The 24,061-nt window shown below is 56.0% G+C and overlaps 1 protein-coding gene across 2 annotated transcripts; it reads left to right on the top strand.

Annotated features, from left to right (window-relative positions):
• On the top strand, nucleotides 1-23,438 carry CSF2RB (colony stimulating factor 2 receptor subunit beta). 2 transcript variants are annotated; one of them, XM_076007011.1, is made up of 15 exons: nucleotides 7-87; nucleotides 7,471-7,681; nucleotides 8,505-8,628; nucleotides 10,352-10,542; nucleotides 13,510-13,667; nucleotides 13,753-13,921; nucleotides 14,486-14,621; nucleotides 14,786-14,943; nucleotides 16,086-16,225; nucleotides 17,224-17,386; nucleotides 18,424-18,514; nucleotides 18,708-18,765; nucleotides 19,616-19,719; nucleotides 20,430-21,551; nucleotides 22,966-23,438. In XM_076007011.1, the coding sequence occupies exons 2-14, from the start codon at nucleotides 7,609-7,611 to the stop codon at nucleotides 21,529-21,531; spliced, it is 2,667 nt and encodes an 888-aa protein (XP_075863126.1). In that variant the 5' UTR covers nucleotides 7-87; nucleotides 7,471-7,608; the 3' UTR covers nucleotides 21,532-21,551; nucleotides 22,966-23,438. The 2 variants fall into 2 exon arrangements, with proteins under 2 accessions (XP_075863127.1, XP_075863126.1); XM_076007012.1 differs by lacking the exon at nucleotides 8,505-8,628 and having other exon boundaries at nucleotides 1-87.
• The last annotated feature ends 623 nt before the right edge of the window (nucleotides 23,439-24,061 follow it).

Genomic DNA, 24,061 nt, shown 5'->3' with positions numbered 1-24,061 from the left:
AACGACGTCAGCATAAATAGGAAGCGCGTGAGGCTCACTGCCGTCTGGAGACTCCAGGGGAAGGCTGGTCTGTCCTGCCACACAGAGGTACCGCTGGGCTTTCAGAAACTGGGCTAAAAAGGGGGGGAGGGTGCAGGGAATCAAGGCTGGAAAAGGCTAGGGGCATCTGGGGGTGTCATGTGGGCAGCAGTGCTCTGCGGGCGTGAGGGGGTGGCTAGGGCTTGGAAAGACCTGAGCCTGACTCCTCAGGCAGCCAGTGGGTAGTGAGACAGCCAGGGGTGCCAACCTGCTTGGATGTTGTACGAGGGCTTTGGAGGGACCCAGCCTCACTGGCCTCACCAGCCGGAGCCGGTTGTCCTGGTGGGGAGGACACCTTGGAGGCAGAGAGCACTCAGGCCTGAGAGTCAGGCATCTGGGTTCTGTCTGTCTTTGCTTTGTCACTAAGGTGCTGGTGGCAGTGAGAGTGCCCTGGGCTTCTAGCTCCTCATCCATGGAATGGAGAGAGTGTGGGTATGCCTTGGCATCCCGGTTTTAGAAAGAGACAGAGCATGCATGCCTCTGTGCGTCAGTGTGTCTGTACGTGTGCATGTGTGTGTGTGTGTGCAAATCACAGATGCACAAGAGACTGAGAGGCAGGGGCTGAGACCTGGAGCCCTGCTGTGCTGGGCCTGGAGCTGGGTGCCGCTAGGAAGCTCACTGGGAACTTGAGAAGGGGCCTGGTCCCTTGCCCGGAGACGCAGAGGGCACTACCTGGCAATCTCCCTTTTTGTTAACTGTCTCCCTCCACCCTGAACCGCTGTTGCTTATGTGGGTTTGGGCCCAGCTGTGTGTGGCTGCCTGGGTGGGCGTCCGGGGGTGTCTGCTTTGGGGTGGGTGCAGGTGTGTGCTCGTCCTGAGGCTGGGAGGGCAGGTGTTTCAGTGGGTCTGCATTTGGACAGGAGCCTATGGGCAAGTCGCATATGTGTAATTTTTAGTCTTCAAAGGCCCTGTGGTTATATTTTTGCATAACCAGATTATAATATTTTTCTATCCTCTTTCCTGCTTTTTAATAATTTTATAATGAGTAAACCTTTTCAATTAGCTTTTGGTCACTCTTCTTTTAGTCACCGATTTATTTATTTATTTATTTTTTTGAGACAGAGTCTTACTCTGTTGCCTGGGCTAGAGTGCCATGGCGTCAGCCTAGCTTACAGCAACCCCAAACTCCTGGGCTCAAGCGATCCTTCTGTCTCAGCCTCCTGAGTAACTGGCATGTGCCACCATGCACGGCTAAGTTTTTCTATATATATTTTTAGTTGGCCAATTAATTTCTTTCTATTTATAGTAGAGACAGGGTCTCGCTCTTGCTCAGGTTGGTTTTGAACTCCTGACCTTGAGCGATCCACCCACCTCGGCCTCCCAGAGAGCTAGGATTACAGGCGTGAGCCACCGCGCCCGGCCCTGATTTTATTTATATTGTTCCAATACAAAGATAAACCAATACTACCAGGTAGTTCACGAGTTTTTTAATGAGTGTATTTGATGTTAACCAAGCAAATACAAAGATATCTGCTTTATTAAAAATTAGAATAATCCATACTCTGGTTTCTCTTCAGGTCATATAAATCTTTTGCCTTTTACTAAAAAATTAGAATAATCCAGAATTATGAATCGTAAAAGACAAAGGCCCTACTCTCTCTACTAATGTATCCTTCCAGAACATTTCCTAAGCATGATATAAGAATATAGGTTTCTTCTTACAGAAAGGGGATTTTTTCCACTTAATATTACATTTCAGAATATTTCCAAATTTCCACAATATTACATATAGATTTAACTCATTAATTAACCCTAAGAAACATGTGGCATTTATTAGCATGGGTATGCCACAATTTACCTAATCTCATATGGATAGATACTTAGGTTGTTTCCAATTTTTCACGCCTACGAAAGTGTTTCTGTAGCTTAGATTCCTAGATGCAGAATTACTGTGCAAGAGAGAGGTTGTGTGTCTAAAATTTTAGTGGGTGTTGCCAAGTCCTCCTCAAAGTAGCTGAACTAACACACCCAAGGTAGTGCATAAGAAGGCCAATTTATCTCTGGGAAAATTATCAATCTTTTAATTTTGTCCAATATAATAAATGAAAAGTATCTCAGTTTTGCTTAATGTTTTTCCTTCCCAGATTATGAGTGAGGTTGTGCCTCTTCCACACAGTTACTGGCCATTTGCATTTCGTTTATGATAAACATGAAGAAGTCCTTGGTCCATCTCCCGGTGGGCTCTTTGCCTTTTACGGCTCAACTTTCGGCGTGATTCATTTATTACGTGTATTACTAATTCATCTACATATGTCGAACATATATTCTCCTAGATTATCACTTATCTTCACCATGTGTAGGGTGTCTTGTGTCAAGTAAAAATGTTTTAGTTACGAAGTCAAATCTGTCATTATGTTTTGCTTTATGGCTTTGGTGTCTTGTTCCACTTCTAGGATTACAGAAATACTTTTAATGCTTTTATTATTTTGGTTTTGGCTTTTAGATTTTTTTAATCTCTCTGGAATTTGGAGGGGTGAGTAATGTGTAGAGTAATCACCTAACTTTTTAAAACAATAATCACCTGTCTCAACATTGCTAATTATGAGCAGGCCATCCATCCCGTCCTCCGCGATGTGCAATGCTGCCATTGCTTCTGAAACCCTATGGGCACTTGGCTACTTTCCTTATCGTTTTCTGTTTTGTCTACTGTTTTGTTCCTTACTATTTTTCTAGCTGACAGAGCAAGTCTTTCATCTTCGGTGTGTTATAATTTAGAATCAGTTTGTCAAGCCCATTATAAATCTTCTGGAATGTTCATTTCGACTCCCTTGAATTTAGACATTGGTAGAGGGGGGCTGATGTTTGGAGATGAAGACACAGTTGGGGGCTCCCCCGCGTGAGCCCGCTGACGTCGGCAGGAGGGCGCTGAGGTTCGTGTGTTTGTTCATTTAATCAGAAATGGCGTGTGTGTTATTAAATAGTTAGGAACATCTGTCAAGATAAACTTATCCTTCCCCCTCCCCACTTCTAATCTGCTCATCTGTTTCTTTTCATCGTAAATAGATTGCTTAAGCGCTGTCCGTCCGTTTGTGGAACACTCTCCCTGGCCGTGGTGCAAGCTTCCTTTGAAAGTCTTCGTCAGATTGTGCTATGAAATCGTTTTCATCTGGAGTGAATTTGTGCTGTGCCGTGCTTCCCGCACCCCCTCCCCAGTTTTAATCTCGACCATTACATTTCTTCATAAGCTGGGGAATTTTTATGTTTGTGTTTATCTTGAGTGAGAAGGTGTTCGGTTTTTCTCTTCTCTTTTTGTCTCCCCTTTTCTCTCTCCTTCCACCCCTTCTCTGCCATCCTCCTGTCTCCATGCTTACTTCCTTTCCTTAATGACTTAAAATGACTTACATCTTTGACACATGTATTTCACGGATATTTCCCACCAGCATTTGGGTTTAATTAGCACATAGATGATCTTCCAAACAAGACAAGATCCTTAGCAAGTTTTCAGTTCTCCTTCACTCTCCACCCCAACCTCACAGCCAACTCCCACATTAAAATCATCTGAGTTTTAGTTCAATATTGTATCATGTATTTATTTATTTTCACTTTATGCAGTGACAATCTTCTTTACTTACCTTCAAGTGTTCTTGGTTTCTTTTCTTCAGTATTGCATCCTATCTTTCTCTCTTGGGATTTTTTCTTTTCCTGAGTTACAGCCTAGAACAATTTTTTTTCTGGAAATGATCTGAGAAACTTTCTTTGCCCTTAAATATGCAAAATATTTCTTGCCCTTGAATGTCAGAGAAAGCTTGGCATTTTGCGATTCTATGTTTAAACATATTTTCCCTTGGCATTTTCTGGACATCTATTTAGAGTTCAGGGTCACTGATAAATCTCTTGCCAACCTGCCCCTTGTTCCCTTGACAGTAACCTGTGTGTTTGTTTTCTTCTGGAAGGTTTTCCAGGATTACCCTTTTATTCTCGGAAGACTGAGAGTTTACTAGTGTGAACTGGGAATAGCACTGTTAAAAAGCAATCTTGGCAGGGTGTAGCGGCTCATGCCTATAATCCTACTACTCTGGGACGCCGAGGCAGGAGGATCACTCAAGGTCAAGAGTTCACAACCAGCCTGAGCAAGAGCGAGACCCCATCTCTACTAAAAAGAGAAAGAAATTAATTGGCCAACTAAAAATATATAGAGAAAAAATTAGCCGGGCATGGTGGTACATGCCTGTTGTCCCAGCTACTTGGGAGGCTGAGGCAGGAGGATCACTTGAGTCCAGGAGTTTGAGGTTGCTGTGAGCTAGGCTGATGCCATAGCACTCTAGCCCAGGCAATAGAGGGAGACTCTGTCTCAAAAAAAAAAGCAATCTTGACAGTTAAGCCCACTCTCTATCCCCTCCTACAAAGCCCTAATTTAGTAATCCCCTTTGAATAAAGTCTTCCTTATTGTCTTTTTTTTGAGGCAGATTCTTACTCTGTTGCCCAGGCTAGAGTGCAGTGGCATCATCGTAGCTCACAGCAACCTTAAACTCCTGGGCTCAAGTGATCCTCCTGCCTCAGGCTCCTGAGTAGCTGGGACAACAGGTGCATGTCACCGTGCTCAAGTAATTTTTGTATTTTTAGTAGGGACAGAGTCTCACTCTTGCTCAGTCTGGTCTTGAACTCCTGAGCTCAAGCGATCCTCCTGTCTAGGCCTCCCAGAGTGCTAGGATTACAGGCATGAGCCACCATGCCCAGCCCTTACAGTCTTTAAAAAATATTTTTTAAAAAGAACCTTGTTCTTTGTTTAGTGGACTGTTGTCTGCTTGAAAGCCCTGTGAAGTTTTCTTCTATTTCCAATTGTATCTATTTGGTTGCACAAATCTCCCAACAGCAGTGGCTTAACAACATAGAAGCTTCTTTGCTCCCTCACGTAAAGGATGTGTGGAGGTAGGCAGGTATGGTTGCCCCAGAGTGACAGCAGGCGTCCAGCTTCCTCCCTGTCACATCATCCTAGCATACGGCTTCCATCCCTTCCATCCTCAATGTAACCTCATGGTCCTAAATGGTTGCTGGAGCTCCAGCTGTCACTTCCAGGAAAGGCAGAAGGGCAAAATTGGACCCCTCCCACCTGAGCCAACTGCTTTTAAGCAGACTGTTTTGGAAGACAGTGCTTCCACTCACATCTTCTCAGACAACATTTAGTCACTTGACCACACCCAGCAGCAGTAGCGCATACGAAATACAAGCTGTTATTCTGCACAGCAATAAACCCAGCTGGAACCTGACACTGTCTGCTACACCTGCCCTCAATTCTCTCCGCCCTCTGCTTCTGCTTGTTGGAATTCTTGGATCTCTTTCCCAAATCTTAACTTTTCTCTAAAACTTTTCATCTCCTTGCCCATTTGCTCTGTCTTTAATATCTACCTTTTCCATTTGTGGCATTCATTCTGTAGTGTGGCCCATCATTGAGTTTTTTTTATATTATGGCTCCTAAATCTTCAAATTCCAAGAACTCTGTTTATCTGTTCTTTGCACAGCCGTCTTTTCTTTTAAATGGCCGTGATTTCTCAAATCTCCCAGAGGCTGCCCATTTAGATGCTTTAAAGGTTTCCGTTATCTTCGCTCTAAGTGTGCTTGTCTGTAGAAGTGTTTGTTGAATCAGTGCATGCCAAAATAGACATGCACGGTACTGGTGATTGGGAAATGCAGTCGCAGAGCGGTTAAGGATACAGAGTCTAGAGCCAGCCAGTTCCTTACCAGCTGTGCAAGTGTGGGCCAGTTACTTAACCTCCCTACCCCTGCGTCTCCATCTATATAGTGGGGAACTAATGGTAGCCTATACATAGATGTGTTAGTATCTGTAAAGCCCTTTGAGCAGTGTCTGGTTCACAGTAAGCATTAAAATATTGTTGGCCACTGGCACGAATTCTCTCCGTGTATTGTGAATGTTCCGTTTATTTTCTTTGAGGACGTTAATCTGTTTTAAACTTTTGCAATGAAAGACGCTAACTTGTACTCTATAATTTTGCTTGCTATGGTCTGTATGTTTGTGTTCCCCCAAAATTGGCGTGTTAAAACCTAATCCCCAATGCGAGGATATCTGGAGGGCCTTTGTGGGAAGTGACTGGCACCTCTGACAGGCCCCAGAGGGCTCCCTCACCCCTACCACCACGTGTGCATACAGTGAGTAGTCTACTCTACGAGAAACAGGCCCTCACCAGATGCTAAATCTGCCCAGGCCTTGATCTTGAACTTCCCACACTTCAGAACTGTGAGTGACAAATGTCTGCTGTTTATAAGGCACCCAGGCTATAGTATTTTGTAATAGTTGCCCTAACGGATCAATACATTGGCACAAACTTTTTTTTTTTTTTTGCACTCTCTCCTTTGCTTTATGGTTCAGTAAATTGTATAAAACACAGAAGATTTCACTTTTATTTACTTCTATCTGTCAGTCTTTGGCTACTACTACTTTTAAGCTTAAATAGTTCAAAGTTATTCACTTCTATGGCTTGCAAGTCTAACGTGATTTAACTTTTTACATTTAAATTTTTTATTATTATTTTAAAAATATTATTTACTTCTAATAATTTTAATTTTCTTTTAAATTTTTTTTTCATTTTTTATTTGATTGTCATTGCAAGGAAGCACAGAGGGATACATTTAAATTTTTTATTAACCTAATATTTGGAGGTGTGAGATGGAGATTTAGACTGATGTTTTTTATTTGGTTATTCAATTATCTCAGCATTTTTAGTTGAATATGATATCACTTCCCATTGTTCTGGGTTCCTCCTGTATCATGTAGCCCCTTCCCGGGTAAAACAGAGTTTGCTTCCAGCCAGCGTGTCCATGGATATAGTGTGTGTGTGTGTGTGTGTGTGTGTGTGTGTGTGTGTGTGTGTGTGTCCAGAGTGGAGTTGCAAGCCATCTCACAGAGGCAAAGGGGCCGCGGTCCTCTGCTGTACTGCCCTGGGTACTTCCCGAGCTGGACAGAATGCAAAGGAGGAAATCCCCAGCCCTGCGGAGAAAAAGGAACTGGCTGGCTGCAGAGGTGTTGGGGAGGAGTGACAGTAAATGGGGGGGGGGGCATTCTCCCAGTGCTCCAGAGAGCATGCGCGAGTTTGTGTGTGCCTGTGATCACACCGGGCGATGATGACACAGGGGCATCCGACACCAGTGACTCCCCACAGCAGATGTGGACCAGCACCCCACAGGGAGCTGCCCTCCTCTCCTGGGCATTGCACGGTGGCAGGTGTTGACGACCAGACGGGGGACCCACCGCCCCCAAGGCCATGAAGCTCATGTCCCAGCTGTCTTACCCAAGGGGACTGAGGCTCCAGGGGAGGGGACTGTCCCCCCATGTCATGCATCAGGGCCACCACTCTGGGTTCCCGCAACAAAACTGGGTGTGTCCCTGAGACCATGAGGAGCGGAGGGATAGATCATAAGTGACATCTCTTTCTGCAGGCCTGGAGGAGGCAGAGCCCAGAGGGAGGGCCTGTGACATGGGTCTCTCCTGGCCGCCAGCTGGGCAGGAGCACAGCACTCTGGAACACTGAGGACCCACCGGTGCTGGCCCCTGCTTGTCCAGAGCGGACCAGGGGGATGGTACTGTCCCGGGGGCTGCTCCCCACAGCCCTGCTGGCTCTGTGCTGGGTGCCCGGCCTGGCGGGCGCAGGTGAGTCCGGTTGCCCCCTCCCCTTCCCCACCCCCTCCTGACCGCTGGGCTTGGGAGCCCCCTCCCCTGCATGCTCCAGGACACGCCTACACCTCCTGCTCCCTTCTTTCCCTCTGCCCCTCTCCCTACCTGCCCGGGCCCCCCTCTTTTCCCTCTTCCTCCATGTCCCTGCTCGTCCATCCCTGGTCTCCTGGAATACCCGGCCCAGGCTGTCCGGCTACTCTATCTCTCAGTGCAGGCTTCCAGGCCTCCGGCCCCAGGGTAACTAACTGTTCTAGCCTTTTCCTGCCCCTCCAGCCCCAGCAGACACTCTGCTGCCCTGACGCCCCCCCCATCTCCTGCCCCCAGGCCTTTGTCCTGCAGCCCCCCTCCCCCCCCCCGTGCCTGGAGGCCCTGCTGGGAAGGTCCTGGCACAGTGGTGCGTCCCAGTGCCTCCAGAGAACCAGCTTCTGGGACAACCATGGGAACCAGGCTCCCTTCCCCAGGCTGAGGCCCAGAGAGCAGGTGGGGGGCCTGGGGCCCACCACTGCCACGCTGCACCTCCAGGCTGGGTTTGTGCCTCCTCCCAGGCTGCTCGGTGGGCCGCAGCCTGACACATGTGCCAGGTGGGGGGCCTGATCCTGGGGCAGCGCACAGCCAGGGGGCCAGGGAGCGTGCTAAGGACCACCCAGAATATTGTGCTTCTGTCAGGAGAGGAGGCTCCACAGGCAGGAGCCCAGGAGACCCCTCCCCAGGGCTGGATGCGCTGTAGGCGCCGGGAGGGGCGGTGACAGGGTACCCTGGAGGGGACAGGGCTGACCCTGTCCTGCCTCTTCCCGGTCAGAAACCATCCCGCTGCAGACCCTGCGCTGCTATAACGACTACACCAGCCACATCACCTGCAGGTGGGCCGACACCCAGGACGCACAGCGGCTCATCAACGTGACCCTCCATCGGCGGGTGGACAAGTGAGTGGCGCTGGGTGCAGGGCCCGGCAGGGGCTGCTGTGTCTGCTGTGCCTGGCCGGGGGCCGTGGCACAGAGAGGGATGTCTCAGGGCAGCCTAGAGGGGACTGGACAGAGGACAGAGGAGGAGACGCCCTCCCCAGAGCCCCTGCCCCGCCCGCAGCGCTGCTGTCTGAGCTCGGGGTCCTGCATGTGCCTTCTCTACTGATGCAGTTGTGGTGGTGACAGTCTCTGCGGTTTCATCACAATTTGACAAAACGACCCCACATGAGCGCTCTTAGTTCCTCCTCTCTGTGAGGCAGGCAGAGCAGGGCAGGGCGGGGATGAGGAAGAGGAAACCGAGGCCGTGGAGGTGAGGGCCACACCCGGCCACTCGATGGTGAGTGCAGGCAGCGCCAGCGTGTCCTGGGGCCTCCACGGCCTCCAGATGAGGGTCGGCCCTTCTCACCCCAAGGTCTCCAGGCCACACCTCGCTGGGCAGGTGACCGGCATCGCTCTGGGATGGTAGTGAGAGACTAAATCATCCATGAACGAAATGACTACATAGCTGGAGCCACAGGCACCAGCGCCACCCCCTTGGAGGCTGCTCGTGGTGGGGCAGGCTCTGTCCCAGCCCCCAGCCCCTACCTCCACGTCCGCAGTTCGCTCTGTTGCTCTCCCAGACGCCGCCACCCTCCCTTCTCTGTTCACCACGATCCCACCTCACCCCCCCAGCCCCCCCACGCCCCCCCTGGCTGCGACTGCTTCCTGCTCCTCTGAGACAACGGGCCCTGCAGAGATGCCCCCAGCCCCGACTCACCCCCACCATGTTTGCCCGCCGCCCTGGCCCTGGGCCTGGCTCACTGCCCAGGCAGAGGATCACCCGCCCCAGCTCCTCTCTCAGGCCTGGGCCCGGGTCCCACCTGGTCTTGCTGCTTAAGGACATCACTGCCACCCCAGTGCCCGCTCTCGCTGTGCCAGTGAAGGTGCCTCTGCTGGGATCCTTCCCAATCACCCTGCACTGGCACCCTGACCCCCCTTGCAGACGCCAACAAGGACGCAGTCCCTGGCTGGCTCCCGGCACCCAGCCCTGCAGCCCCGGCCTCCCCCTGCTGCCCTGGACAGCGACACCCTCCGCTCCTCCCAGGGACCTGCCTGGAACCCTCTCGATCCGGGAGGGTTCAGCCCCACGCTCTCAGCCAGCCCCCTGTCGAGCTCACCAGTGACTGCCTGTTGCAGACTCTAAAGATCCATCCTCAGCCTTCTTGCACTTGACCCGCTGGGCTGTGACTGCCCTCTTAGAGTCACGCTCTCTTCTTGGCCTGCGGTCACTCCACTGCCTAGTGGTCCTCCTGCCTCCCTGCCCCTGGTCTTCTCTGCTTCTTTCTCCTAGTCCCCTGCCTCTGCACTGGACGCTCCGGGACTTAGTCACGGGCCCAGCCCTGGTGTCACATGCTCTGACTCCAATCTCCAGCTGCACCCTCATCCCGTCAAGACCACGTCCCCCTCCCTGCTTCACGTAGTCACATGAGGTCTCTCCATGTGACAAACTGCCCATTTCATGCCTGTTTAATGTGTGCCTGCTTCCCCCAGGGTGCCAGCTCCGTGCGTGAGGGTTTGTGTGCGTTTTGGTCACTGCCAGGCCCTGATTCTAGACAAAGACAGGCACATGGCAGCCACCTCATGCACACTGGATGAGTGAGTGACCCTCATTCACTCCGGGCTGAGCCATGTCCTCTCTTGACAGTGACCCCCTGGAGCCAGTGTCCTGCGAGCTCAGTGAGGACATGCCCTGGGCAGACTGCCCGGCTCCCCACTGTGTGCCCCGGAGATGTGTCATTCCCAACAAGACCTTCATCCTCGCCGACAAGGACTACTTCTCATTCCAACCAGACCGGCCCCTGGGCATCCAGCTCACCGTCTTTCTGGCCCAGCATGGTGAGGGCTGGGTCCCTGTCTAGACAGTGGGCACCAGGGGTGGCCCAGGGAGTGTTCAAGGCAGGACACTGGCTTGGGATTGGATTTGGAGCCTTGAAGGCTGAGGACTTACGATGGGGGTGTTGGAGCTGGTACCATGTGGGAAGCCCCTGTCAAAGGGACCCACCCTTCCCCCAGCTGCCCCCACCTCCCCCTGAGCCAGGGGGTCAGCTCTGAAGGTTTCCCTTCAAGAAAGCCATTCTGATGACTCACATAGAAACTTACCAATTTACAAAAGTCTTCCATCTTACTTGTCTCGGGTCGTTTCTGCAGCAACCCATTACATGGATGAGGCCCTTGAGGCCCAGAGAGGTCCCATCGCTTTCCCAGAGTCCCTCCTCCCCAGCAGTAGTGACAGTGAAGGGTCAGCCTTCCCAAGGGCTGGCTGCATGCTGGACACAGAGCTGGTGGCCCCGTATGGGCTGGGAGCCGTGAAATGGTCATTTCATGTAGTTAGGGTTTCCTGGACTCTATATTAGAAAGAAATATAGCCGGCACTTCAAATTCATGGATTCAAGGACATTATTGCTTAGAATAGGCTAAATAAAAAGTGGAGGCGTTCTGTAAGCGTTTGCGTTGACATGACAGAAGCCACGCAGGTGGCAGGCTGCCAGCAGAGGCTGCGGCTCCCACGTGACCCCGAGCGACTCCAGGCTGGGCACTGCTCTCCCGGCTTGGCTGCTTAAGAAAGGGACACAGAGGGAGGAGACTTGCCAAGGCCTCCCAGCTGCCACTGGCGGAGCTGAGATGCCCACCCAGGAAGGTCTGATTCTTGGGCCTCTGATCCCAGTCCCCGGCCACCCTGCCGCTCCTGGCAAGGGTCAGAGGCGAGGGGGCTCTGGCCTGGCTTCCTGCCTCTTTCTGCCGCCTCGGGAACCTGTTGCCGGAAGAGGGAATGGGCTAGGCCGTGAGGAGTTCACGCTGTTTGCAAACGTGTTTGACGGATGAGAGAGTCCCCTTCTGACTGGAGCCCAGAGCCCGCAGGCAGGAACACCGGTGTTGTCCCGCCTGAGGGTTTACTGACACCACTGTGTGTGCCACGGGTCGTGGGCAGAGGCACCGGCCCTGGCAGATCAGGGCAGGCTTCCCAGAAGAAAGACTCGTGTAGCTCAGATCTGAAGGGTGGCTGGGAGCTCAGGTGGGAAGAGCCTTCCCGGCAGGGTGACAGCCTGTGTCAAGTCTGGGAGATCGGGAGGGCGCAGGGTGCTGGGAAAGCGCTGGCCATCTTGTCCTGGGAGCATCGATTTCGAGAGGGCTGCAGGTGGCAGGAGGAAACAGGAGACACATGCAGGGGCCTGACCCTGGAGGGGCTTCCGTGCCACGCAGAGGCGTTGAGAGCCACCCTCTGGGCGTGGAGAGCCACGGAAAGGGAATGGCATGACTGGAGGTGGTGTGCGGATGCTGGGGGCAGGGGTGGCAGGGAGGCTGGAGCCCAGAGCATGAGCTCAGGCGCTGAGCCCAGGATAAAGGACAAAGAATGCACTGGGGTATGGCCAGGGAACGGGAACATGGGGGGACGCAAGTCATCGTTAGGACACACATGCCATTTGCTCCTTCACTTCTTCTTTCCCTGAGCGCCTACTATACCAGGAGAGCAGCGGACACGCCAGTCGGCATCCCTGCCCCTTGGGGCTTCCGGCCTAGAAATGGGGGGGGAGGGACTGGCGCTCGAGACACCTCAGATATGGGGACGGGAGGGTGGCACTTGGCCTCGTGGAGCACATGTTGAATAGGAGGCAGGGTCCAGCCTACAGCAGACTGGCAATGAGTCAAGGAGCCTGGCTGACGGCTGTGCATCTGCTCTGCTCTGAGGCCCCACGCGTGGAGATCGGGACACGTCCCCTTCTCTATCAGTTTCTCCGTCTCTCAAGTCAGGTGGCCTGGTTCTGCATTGGCTTCCCAGTGTGTTCACCTGGTGGCAGCTTCCCAGGGTGCCGGGCTGGGGGGGGGGGTCCACGCTGTGACAGTGTCGGGGCGGGGACAGCAGCGACCCACGAGTGGTGGCCGTCCTGGCTGTGGCGGGCAGGGCGGCTCCCTGCTGTGTGTCCGCGGTTCTGGGTCTGTGGTTCCTGAGGGCTGCAGCTCTGACCTGCTGTAACACGCCACGGCCGTGTCTGGCGCGGAACCCTCACATCCTGCCCGTGGGGATATTTTGTGTTTCAAAGTCACCCCTCAGCCATGAGGCGGAGATACTTCAGGAAAGCAGGAGCCATGTCATTCATTAACGCATCTTCTTGGCCAACCCAGCGGGCCCAGCAGATGCCCACCTGCTTCGTTGCCGGATTTCATGAGAAGCCCCCAAGGTTGCTGACATGTATTCATTCATTCATTCATTCATTCATTCATTCATTCGGCTTGCCCCCACATTCACTCCTCAGCCACACCTCAGGCCTGGAGCTGGGGAAGGGTCCACGCCAGCCCCGTCCCCCATCTCCTGGTGCCTCAGGGCAGGCAGGCAGGGAGACACATCAATCCACGGGGGGTGGTGAGACCGCGGTGGGGGATTACGAGGAGCCACGCAGGCCAGGAGAGGGCACAGGGGTGTGCATGGGGACGGGGTGCCAGGAGGTCCCTGGGGCAGGAGCATCTGCCCTGGCGTGGACGGCGGGAGGGGCCTGGCCGGGGGAGGGAGCCCGGTCTGCCCGCAGCGCCCTCTGCTGGAGCCTCAGGACGCGGGCGGCGGGGCTGAGAGCTTCCTGCCGTCTCAGAGCTGGCGCTGTGTGTGCACAGCCCTCGCCCAGCGCCCATTCTCCTCCCCTTCAGACCCCACGAGGCTGCGGATGAGGGCTGAGGCCGGCGGAGGAGACGGGTCTTGCTCAGGGCCCGGCAGCGGCGGGGCAGGTTGCCTGGAGCCCGTGTGTCCACAGGAAGGCCACGCGGGCCCTGACCGCCACCAGCCCTCAGGCACCTTTGCTTCCTCCCCTCCAGTGCAGCCCCCCGCGCCCCAGCACGTCCGGATCCGCGCTGCCCGGGACCACTTCCTGCTGACCTGGGGCGTGGCCCTTGGGGGCCGTCAGCCCCACTGGCTGTCACAGCGGGACCTGGAGTTTGAGGTGGTCTACAAGCGGCTGCAGGACCCCTGGGAGGTAGGAGCCACAGCCAGCTCTGCCCGGGCCGGAAGGGACCGGACCGGCGGGCGCACCTCCTCCAGCCCCCGCCCTCTCCCGACAGGACGCCCCCACCCTCCGCTGCAACTCGTCCCGGGCCGTGCTGGGGCCCGAGCACCTCCTGCCCAGCAGCACCTACGCGGCCCGGGTGCGCACCCGCCTGGCCCCGGGCTCCCGCTTCTCAGGACGGCCCAGCGAGTGGAGCCCCGAGGTGCGCTGGGACTCACAGCCAGGTAACAGCCAGTCCGGGAAGTGCCCTGGGGGAGCAGGGGTCCGAGAGGCCACCTGTGGGCTTCCCAGATCTGCCCTGCTGTCTTTGCAATCCTGTCCTGGCCACCCCCTCTCCGCTGCGACTCTGCACAGGAGACTCGGTATCTGTTCACTTCGGAGTTCCAATTTTCTGCAATAGTAGAAGACAGTAGCGATAGCAAAGATGACAGTAGCGATTGCAATGATGATGGTAGCAATTGCAATGATGATGGTAGCAATTGCAATGATAAAGGCAGTAGTGCTGTTAACGGCTATGTCTTAGTGGGTGCTGCACGCAGGCAGGGCTCACCAACAGCACCGTGCTCAGTCCCCACACTCTGAAACCTAGACGCTGTCCCCATCCTCCCCGGAGGGTGCAGGTGGGAGGGTTTCCCCTGAGCTTTGGGTTCGGGCTGAAGTTTCCTCCCTGGTCTGTTGGCCGCAAGGCCCATGACCCCTGCGTGGCGCGTCCCATGGCGGCCCCCGCGACAGCGGAGGGGTGGATGGAGGAGGGAGGACTGACGAATGAAGGACTGTCTCCCCACCAGGCGACCAGGCCAAGCCCCAGAACCTGCAGTGCTTCTTCAACGGGGCTGCCGCGCTCAGCTGCTCGTGGGAGGTGAGGACGGAGGTGGCCAGCTCGGTCTCCTTCGGCCTCTTCTACAAGTCCAGCCCGGATGCAGGGTGAGCGTGTCCCCGTCCCCTCCTCTCCTCTTGGCCTTGCTGTCGTCTCCAGGAGTCCTACTGTCCCTGGGGCCCCAGCCAAAGCCACAGCCCACCCCGGGGTCTCATCCCTCGCCCCCGGGGTCCCTCCCTCCTCCCTGCCCTCAGCCAGCTGTGATCCTCAGGGAGGAGGAGTGCTCCCCGGTGCTGAAGGACGAGCTCAGCAGCCTGTACACCCGGCACCGATGCCAAATCCCCGTGCCCGACCCCGGGACCCGCGGCCGGTACACCATCTCTGTTCGGCCAAGGAGGGAAGAGAAACTCATTAAGAACTCAGAGCACAGTGAGTTTCCCTGAGCCTTCTGTGCGGGTGGTCTCGGGGCAGCACCATTTCATTGTGTAACCCCCCAAAATTCAGGGCTCTGCATGGCCCAGGCTTCATGTTGTCACTTTCAAAGAAATGCAGTCCAGTGGCCGAAGGCAAACAAAAGTAATTGTGATCTCCTTTTGAAGCTCTCAAGAAGCAATGATACAGCAATGACAATGGTCAAAGTGTGAATGAAGATACCATGTGTACCCCCAGGCACGGGTCTTCAGCCCCTGCTCCCTGGCTTTCTTTGCCCCGCCTTGCAGCTCTCAAAGCTCCTGCCGCCCACCACACCTCCTGCGCTCCCCCTAGAACTTTCCCTTGTTTCCCCCAGTTGCATTTTTCTCTTCCTGTTTTCCGAAGTTCTCTGATATTCTCAGACTTCAACAGGCATGATCCGAGGTTCATGTTTTAACTGGGGGCTGGGGTGCATGTAAGTACCTTGTTAATCCTCACAGGTTTACATCCCTCATTCCTGTTATGTGGCAATGACCCCGATATAACAGAACCCCCTAAAGTCTATTGTGATGACCAAGTCCTTCCATTCAGTCTTTAGTGCTATGTCAAGAGCAGAGGCCAGTTTGTCTTAGTCACCTGGGCTTGAGTCCACCATTAACTCTCCTGGGGGTCCTCCCTGGTAAAAGGAATTCCTACAGTTCAAGTGCACAAAATACACAAAGGGCCTAGAGTAATGCCTGACCCATAGGAGACCTCATGAATTACAGGCATTAGCATTATTTTTATAAAAGCCCTTTGAAGAAATCGAGCTTATGAGCATTGTTTGTTTTTCTGATGAATAGACTGAAGCTCAAAGTGGTTGAGTGACTGACTTAAAGTTGCACAGCTATTAGTAAGCAAATCAAGGCTAGAATGCAGAACTTCTGACTTCGTGCCCAGTTTCTGCTTTCTTTTCCCTTGGCCTCTTTCCACTTGGGGGTCTGCTGGACAGATGGGAGATGCTGTCTGCCAGGGGCTTCACCTTTCTGTTTGGTCACCATCTGTGTAGGACCACTGGCTTGTGCCAGTGGAAATAGCCCTGGTGTCTAGCGTGGAACACAGGGAATGTCCCATGGGAGGATGGGTGTCATGACCACCTGTAACAGTTTCCCTCCCTCCAGTCCAGATGGCCCGCCCTAGCCTCAACGTGACCAAGAACGGGGACAGCTACAGCCTCCGCTGGGAGACAAGGAAGATGCAATACGATCACATAGATTACACCTTCGAGGTGCAGTACAGGAGAGACTCGGCCACGTGGGAGGTAAGGGCCTGTGCACGGAGGGGGGGGGTGTGCACGGGGGGGGGGGGGTTGAACAGTGGGAGGACAAGACAGGAAGAAAACACCCCGAGGAATTCACCTGCCAGGTGCCTGGCTCCCAGCAGGCGGCCCGTCAGAGGCAGCCCCGGGACTTGGTGATCACCACCCTGTGCAGTCGGCAGGTCACTGTCCCACCTCTTGGAGAAGTAGCTGAGGTTCAAAGAGGTGATGTGACTTGGCCCCAACAACACCTGAACTTGCATTGCAAGGGAGCATAGGCTGTCAGGGCTGGAAGGGGCTGAGAGAAGGCTGGGATAAGGGTTTAAAAACGTCACAAAGCCCTGGGGACATTTCTTCAGAGAACTCTTATCTGGACCCAGTGTGCAGCCGCTCAGAGGACAGCTGCTCCTGACGGGGCAGGGGTGCCAGCCCAGGGCTCAGTCTCCCGCCCCAACCCCCAGGCAGGCCTGGAGGCCTCCACGGAGCCCGGAGCAGAAACCACAGAGCCAGCCCCAGGCTTCAGGCTAGAAATAGGGAAACTGAGGCCAGGAGGGAGCTGGGTCAGTGGTGGAGCCGGGATCTGGCTCCAGGCTCCTGAACTCCCACCTCAGGGTCCAGAGTCCAGTCGACCTGCACTGCATTTCTGGAGAGGCCAGAATTTGGGTCCAGGCTGCCCGCCCAGAATGCTGGGAGGTTGGGCAGTCTAAAACTGAAGGTGGGGCCAGGTGACCGCTCAGGGTTCTGGGCCTTGGTGTTGTCCTGTGTCGGAGGGCTGTGTTGACAGAGGGGGAGCCCCTGGCTCCGGCTGGAGTGCTGTCCCTGGCTGGGCACCCCAGTAAGCCCTCCATGGGGGGTGAGGCCACAGCAGGTCTGGGATGCAGTAGCAGCTGGTGACCGAAGGGGAACAAGAAAACCTGGAGCGTCCGGGTGGGAGGGGTTTGCGGCCGTGCCCACGGGCACTGGGGTCCTCAGCACACCTGCTGACACGCGCAAACCCACAGGACAGCAAGACCGAGGCCCTCCAGAACGCCCACAGCATGGCCCTGCCGGCCCTGGAGCCCTCCACCGCGTACCGGGCCAGGGTGAGGGTGAGGCCCTCCAGGCCGGGCTACAGCGGCATCTGGAGCAAGTGGAGTGAGGAGTGCTCCTGGGAAACCGACTGGGGTGTGTCTCCTGGCCTCTCCCACCCCTCCTGCGACAGCTCAGCTGGGCAAAGGACAGGGCTGACTGAGAGGCTCCAGGCCCTACCCCACCTGGGCCTCCTTCCCTCCAGCTGTCACTAGTCTTTGGAAGCTGACACCTGGCATGCAAAACAGACTGCAGCTGAGGATTGAAGGAGCAGAGGGGAGCATGTCTCACCATCCCTCCTTTTTCAAACTGGGGCTTAGGCCTCTATTAACATGACCCTTGGTTTCATTAGCCTTTGTGGCAGCCACTGCCCAGTGGTTGATCAGCCCACCTCTTTGCACTTGCCTGCATTCACTGGCCCCTCACCTTTCACCATAGTGACCAACAGGGCACTCATAGAACAAGACAAGGTCCATCCAAGGGGTGGCTTCAGACACAGAATAGAGGAGGTGTTGGGAGCAAGCCCCCGAGTCCACAGCCAGCCTTAGCAGGGGAGGAGGCCCCGAGAGAGGCCACAACCAAGCAGAAAGGAGCCTGGACCAATGGGCCGGAGGGAGGAAGAAGAGGGGAGTCCTGGAGGGGCCCAGCCTGTGAGGGGCTCAGGGCTGGGCAGCAGGAAGGGTCAGGGGCTCCTGAGGTGCCTTTGCACCTGCTGGTTCCTCTGCCAGCTCGGCTTTTTCCATCCCCACCTCTCTCACTCTCTCTGTTCCTGGAGGCCCAGCTTATGTGCTGCCTCCTTCAGGAAGTCCCCTGTGATTGCCATGGACTGTGGTCCTTGCACTCCCCATATACCTCTTGCTTCTGGAATGGCTCTAACCCTCCTGTGTCCTCCCCAGCACGTTGAACATTGTGGAGGTTCAGACCAGTGCCCTCTTTTTCTTAGCAGGTGCCTGGCCCCTGCCCACCCCCAGAACTCCCCAAGGTCGTTAGCTTCCAGAGCCCTGTGCCTGCACAGAGCAGAGTCTTGGGGGGATACTGAGCCAACCCCACCCACCCTGCCCTGCCCCCACCTCCTGAGCCTCCAGCCTTTCCCCCTGGATGCTAATGCCCCTCCTCCTTCCTGGCTGTGGCAGTGCTGCCCACGTGGGTCCTGGCCCTCATCCTGGTCTGCGTCACCCTCACCTTGCTCCTGGCCCTCCGCTTCTGTGGCATCTATGGGTACAGGTAAGGGGACTCTGTGGGATTCAGTGGGGGACCCAGGACCTCAGGGGCTGCCAGGGCCCCCAGCCCAGCTCCCTCTAGTCCCTGCTCTGTGCCACCCACCTTCTGGGCCTCAGTTTCCCCTGTGCACATGAGCATGGAAGCAGCTGGCCGGCCCTAGAGTCTCTGATGGCTGTCACCTCCCTGGTGTCTTCAGGTTGAACAGGAAGTGGAAAGAGACCATCCCCAACCCCAGCAAGAGCTTCCTGTTCCAGGTAGGATCTGTGAGGGGCGCAGGGTCCTCTGCTCCTGCCTCCTTGTCCCTGTCCCTACCTCCTTCCCTTCCTGTGGCTGTGGGCGGTAGGGTCTGGGAAGCCTGGGGAGGGCCTGGTAAGCTTTGAGAGCGGGACAGAGCTTGGAGGCGGCTGCCTGGGCTCCCCTGGGCACGTGGAGGCGCACAGCCCCAGCCCTCCCTGCCGCAGCTCTGCACGGAGGCTGGTGGAGGGTTGAGTGTGGGGGCGCCCCGGGGCAGGGGGCTGGAGGGCAGCGTCACTGCCACTGGGATGGGTGGGTGTCCCGAGGCAGAACAGCCCCCAGGGACAGGACACCTGAGCTGAGCCCTGAAGTGTCCGGGTGGTGTCAGGTGGCAAAGGTCGCCGCAGGCCCCGGGCATCTGGAGGGGAGACAAGGCCCTTTATGCAGGGGCTGAGCGGCGGACCGGGACCGAGGCTGGGGACGTCCCGGGGGCTGAGATGAGCAGCGGGTGGGCGCCGGCTTGGGAGCCCGTGCAAGCCCCTGGTCCGGCTCGCGGTGCCGGGTTTGCTTGCGGAGGGGTCTCAGGGCCGGTGTGAAGGAGGAATGGGGTGAGCCTGGGCTCTGTGACACCCCAGCTAGGGGACTCACAGGAACAGGGCCCTGTCCTCAGGTGTTGAGGGCCGCGGGGAGGCCACGGCCTCTCTCCGGGCCTCACTTTCCTGGTGTTGGAAGGCTGGGACTGTTCCTGACAACGTGGAGAGTCTCCCCACGCCCGGGGCTCCCTGAGTCCCGTGAGCCCCCCTGCCCTCCGCCCTCCGCCCTCTGGAGGCCCCCTCACGCCCACAGGCACAAACGTCCCTGCTCTTCCAGAACGGGAGCGGGGGCATGTGGCTCCCAGACGGCGCGTTGGCCTCCACTGGCAGGAGCCCCCCACGCCAGGGGCCCCGGGGCAGCCACTTCCCTGGGCTGGAGAGGTGAGTGTCTGGGCTCCCTGGTGGCTCCCGACCTCTGGGGAGCAGGTGGGGGGTGGCCCTGCTGTGCACGTCAGGGGCCCGAGTGAGGTGGCCTCCGGCCTGTGGCTCACAGTGAAGAGATCCAAGGAGGCTCGTTTGCACTAAAGCAGGAGGGACCCGGGTGGATATCAGGAAGAACTTCCCTTTCCCAGGTGAGGGAGGGCCAGACAAGGGACTTGACCGGAGGCCGGAGACCGGAGCAGATGGCGTCCCCCTGCCCTGCTGCCCAGGGAGGTGCCACAGTGCAGAGGCCTCGTGGGGCAGCTGGGGTACAAAGGCCCCGGGCCCTGGCGCCCGTGCAGGCGGCCCCTTGGGGGGCGCTGACGGCACGGCTGGTAGGGAGAAGGAAGAGTGGATGGCGCACAGGCTGGCCGTGAACCTGGCGCTGAGGGCGGGTGCCCGTGACGCAGAGGGAGAGGCCACCGGCCTGGCAGAGGAAGGCCTTGACCCAGGCATGGAGGATGAAGTGTGTGGCTAGGGAGAGCCTGAATCAGCGTCCGTGCGGTGTCCCTCTCTGGGGCTCCTGCTCCCCTCCCCTCCCCGCTCAGGGGCTCACTGCAGCTGGGTGGCTCTGGCCCTCCGGACAGCCGCCCCAGCCCGCTCCAGCCCTGAGCAAGAGCCAAGTCCTCTGCCCGGGGGCTCTGACATCTCTGCCCATGCTCTCCCCACAGGGTCATCCCTGTGGGCTTCCAGGACGTCGAGGTGTCACCTCTCACCACAGAGGACCCTAAAAGTGTCTGCGACCCGCCATCAGGGCCTGATGTGACTCCGGCCGCCTCTGGCCAGCCCACAGAGCAGCCCCGCAGCCCCCCGCCGGCCCCGCCAGAGCCCTCGGGCAGGCCTGAGGATGAGCTTTCCAGCTTTGACTTCAACGGCCCCTACCTGGGCCCGCCCCGCAGCCACTCTCTGCCTGAACTCGGGGACCAACTGGTGTCCCCGCAGCCAGGGGAGGGCCAGAAGCCGCCCCCAGGGTCCCTGGAGTACCTGTGTCTGCCTGCTGGGGGGCAGGTGCAGCTGGTCCCACTGGCCCAGGTGGAGGGGCACGGCCAGGATGTGGAGCGGAGGCCCAGCCCCGGGGCTGAGGGGAGCCCCTCCTTGGAGTCTGGGGGAGGCCCTGCCCCTCCTGCACCTGAGTCAAGGGGGGATGGACAGGGCCCAGTGGACAGTCAAGTGGCTCTGTCCACAGGCTCTGGGGACCCCAAGGATGCTGCCATGGCCTCTGGTTATATCCCCGCTGCAGACCTGTTATTCACCCCAAGCTCAGGGGCCCTGTCTGTCTCCCTGGCTCCTGCTCCAGGCCAATGCTCAGACCAGAGCCCCAGCCTCTGCCCTGGGCCGGCCGGGGGGCCTGTGCCAGCCCCCATGAAGCCAGGCTTCGAGGGCTACGTGCAGCTCCCTCCACCCACAGGCCAGTCCCCCAAGTGCCCCCTGGGCAGTCCTGCCCCTCCTCCGGCCAGCAGCCCCGTGCTGAGCCCCATGTTGAGCCCCGCGTTGGCGTCCCCACAGCCCGAGGGGCTCCTTGTCCTGCAGCAGGTGGGTGACTACTGCTTCCTCCCTGGCCTGGGCCAGGGCCCTCTCTCACCCCGGAGCAAGCCGTCCTCCCCAGGGTCCTGCCCTGAGGTCATGGATCTAGACCAGACTTTTCAAGTCAAGAAGCCCCCGGGCCAGGCGGGGACCCAGGTGCCGGCCATCCAGCTCTTCAAAGCCCTGAAGCAGCAGGACTACCTGTCCCTGCCCCCTTGGGATGTCAGCATGCCTGGCCAGGTGTGCTGAGCCCCTCCAGACCTGGCGAGGCAAGTCCTGCCCCCCTCCCGCCAGCCTCCCGCCCCTTCCATGGTCACCTCTGCAGAGCCCCAGGGAGGCCTCCTGTCCAGGAAGGGAGTCAGCCCCGCTGCTGTCCCCAAATCACTCCGCTCCCCCCTAATAGACACACACACACACACACACACGTGCACGCGCGCACACACACACACACACGTGCGCGCACACACATAGTTCAGGTGAATTTATGTTTAGGCTGTGAATGATTAGGCTTTCCATCATACTCCTTCCATCTCCCCCTCATTTCTTTTTTATCAGGTTTCCTTGCTTTTGCTATTTTCTTCCTTCCTTCACTGATTGATCGTCAGAGTGTGGTTGGGGTCCGAGCTGAGCCTACTCGGAGATCGAGACGCGTCTGGTTGTGTGCGAGGGCTTGTGTGGGCTGCCTGTCCCCGGCAGGAACTGACACCTGACATGGTTCTTGCCCGGGTGCCGAACCAGGAGGCACCAAGTGGGCACGATAGGGGCAGGACTTGGAAGGGCAGCACAGACCGGGCAGTCCAGGGTGTGTGGGGGGGAGCAGCGCAGCCCAGCCGTGTCGTCAGGAAACGGGCGTGGTAGGAGGGGTGCAGGGGTGAACGTGAGAGGCTGTGTGGGAGCTCCCGGGGAGCCCTGTCGCAGAGACAAGTGAGAGCTCACGTCATGTGGAGAAGTCACTGATTGGACAATGGTGGTTAAGGGCAGAAGTGACGGCCAGTCTAGGACCTGGGGAATATCGGGAAGTGGGGGAAGAGGAATCCAGAACCCACATCTGCTGCAGAAGAGTTGGAAGAAGTTACTGAACAAAGGATGATGCCTGAGGGCTTTCAGTCGGCGTGGCCTGCTTCCCTCCCTTCCAGAAAGCCTGTACAGCTTCCACGCTGAGTGGCCGCCATGAGGGACTGTCGGTCTAAGTCTGGGCCTGCAGTGGGGATGATGGTTCCTTTAAATCTTTGCCTTTCTGGCACACAAAAAACAGTGGCATTAAATTGCTTTGATTTGCATTATGTGATAATTGTCAAGTTTGCACATATTTTTGTACGTATTAATGTCTTGGGCATTGGTATTTCTTAACTAGGCTGAGCCTATTAAGGTCTTTGTTCTGTTGGGTGCTATCTTTTGCTGATTATGTTTTTAAAACTATTTACGTATGCCTTTTCGTAGATGGTGCAAAGTTTTCCCCCTGAGTTTGTGATTTGTCTTATAATTTCGTATGTGAGGCTTCTGAGGGTGCTCAGCGTTGAAGCTTCTGTGTTGTCCAAGAGATCTATGGTGAAATCCTTCTGCACTTTTGGGGTCAGACTTACAAAGGCCTTCCCTACTGCAAAGTTGCGTTTGTCATCATTTATATTTTTTTTTCTAGTTCTTTTTGTTCCAAGCTTTTTATGTAAAATTTTCTTTTGGAAGGTGTGGATGAGAGACAGAAGCGTGTTCGCAGCATCTGCCGAGTCGTCCATTCTTTGTCCACGTATCTGAGATGCCGCTTGTATGACGTAGCAAGTCCTCGCACATGTACTCCGTCAGTTTCTAGGTTTCCCGTTTTCATTACCTTGTTTTCTTGATGGCACCCTCCGTTTTGGTTGTTCTAGTTTTACCATGTTTTAATAAGTGGCAGAGCAAGTGTTCTTGTTACTTTTGTTCCTATATCCCTGTTCATTACAGCAATGCTTGTGGTTGAAGAAATGTATACACAACTTAAATGTCCATCCATACTGAAATTCCCATAACATTTTAGTACATTCTAAAGTAGAACCCTCTGTTAAAAATGAATGACATGGGCCCACGTGTATTAGAAAGAAGTCCAGGGTATTAATTCCAAAATATCCGGACATCGCGAAGGAGCAAAGACTGCAATAAAATCTTTGTGATATAAGACAAAAGCCTGAATGTCTGTGTCTGTGTTGGAGTAGTTGGGGGTAGGTGCTGCTCTTTGAAACCCCAGTTGCCTTGGAAGGAGGGTGAGTCTGTTAAACAGAAGGGCCTTTGGTTTGGGGCCCACGACAGTGAGCACAGGACGGCGCACGAGACACAAGGGACAGCTGTGTGGCTGTGCCCAGCGGAGGGAGAAGTGGTGGTGGGGACTGGGGGGGAAATCCTGGGAAAATCCAGGAGGGATGAGGGAAGAAGAAAGGCATGAGGGAGAGGAGGATACAGAATCTATGCTAAAAAAAATTATTCGTTGTTATCTGAAATTCCAATGTATCCGGCATCCTGTGTTGGACGTCTAGTCCCTTGAGAGTGGACAACTAAGTAAGAGCCTGAGTTCTCCAGCGAAATGGCCAAGAAGGATCACGTGCTTCTTCCCAGCCGGCCTTGCCCGGGGCATGCACAGGACCAACTCCTTTGACCTTCCTGACTCTCGGAGGCAGAAACTCTCTTTGTCACAGCAGTTTCGTGACAGGAAACTAAGGCACAGCGCAGTCACACGACCTGCCCAGGTGAGCCGGCATGGAGGAGCAGAGCAGGATTGGAACCCACACCCCGCAGTTCAGAGCGAAGACAA

This window comes from Microcebus murinus, chromosome 10 (genome assembly GCF_040939455.1).
Source record: "Microcebus murinus isolate Inina chromosome 10, M.murinus_Inina_mat1.0, whole genome shotgun sequence".
In the NCBI taxonomy this organism is placed as follows: Eukaryota; Metazoa; Chordata; class Mammalia; order Primates; family Cheirogaleidae; genus Microcebus; species Microcebus murinus.
This window is presented reverse-complemented; position numbering and strand designations above follow the sequence as displayed.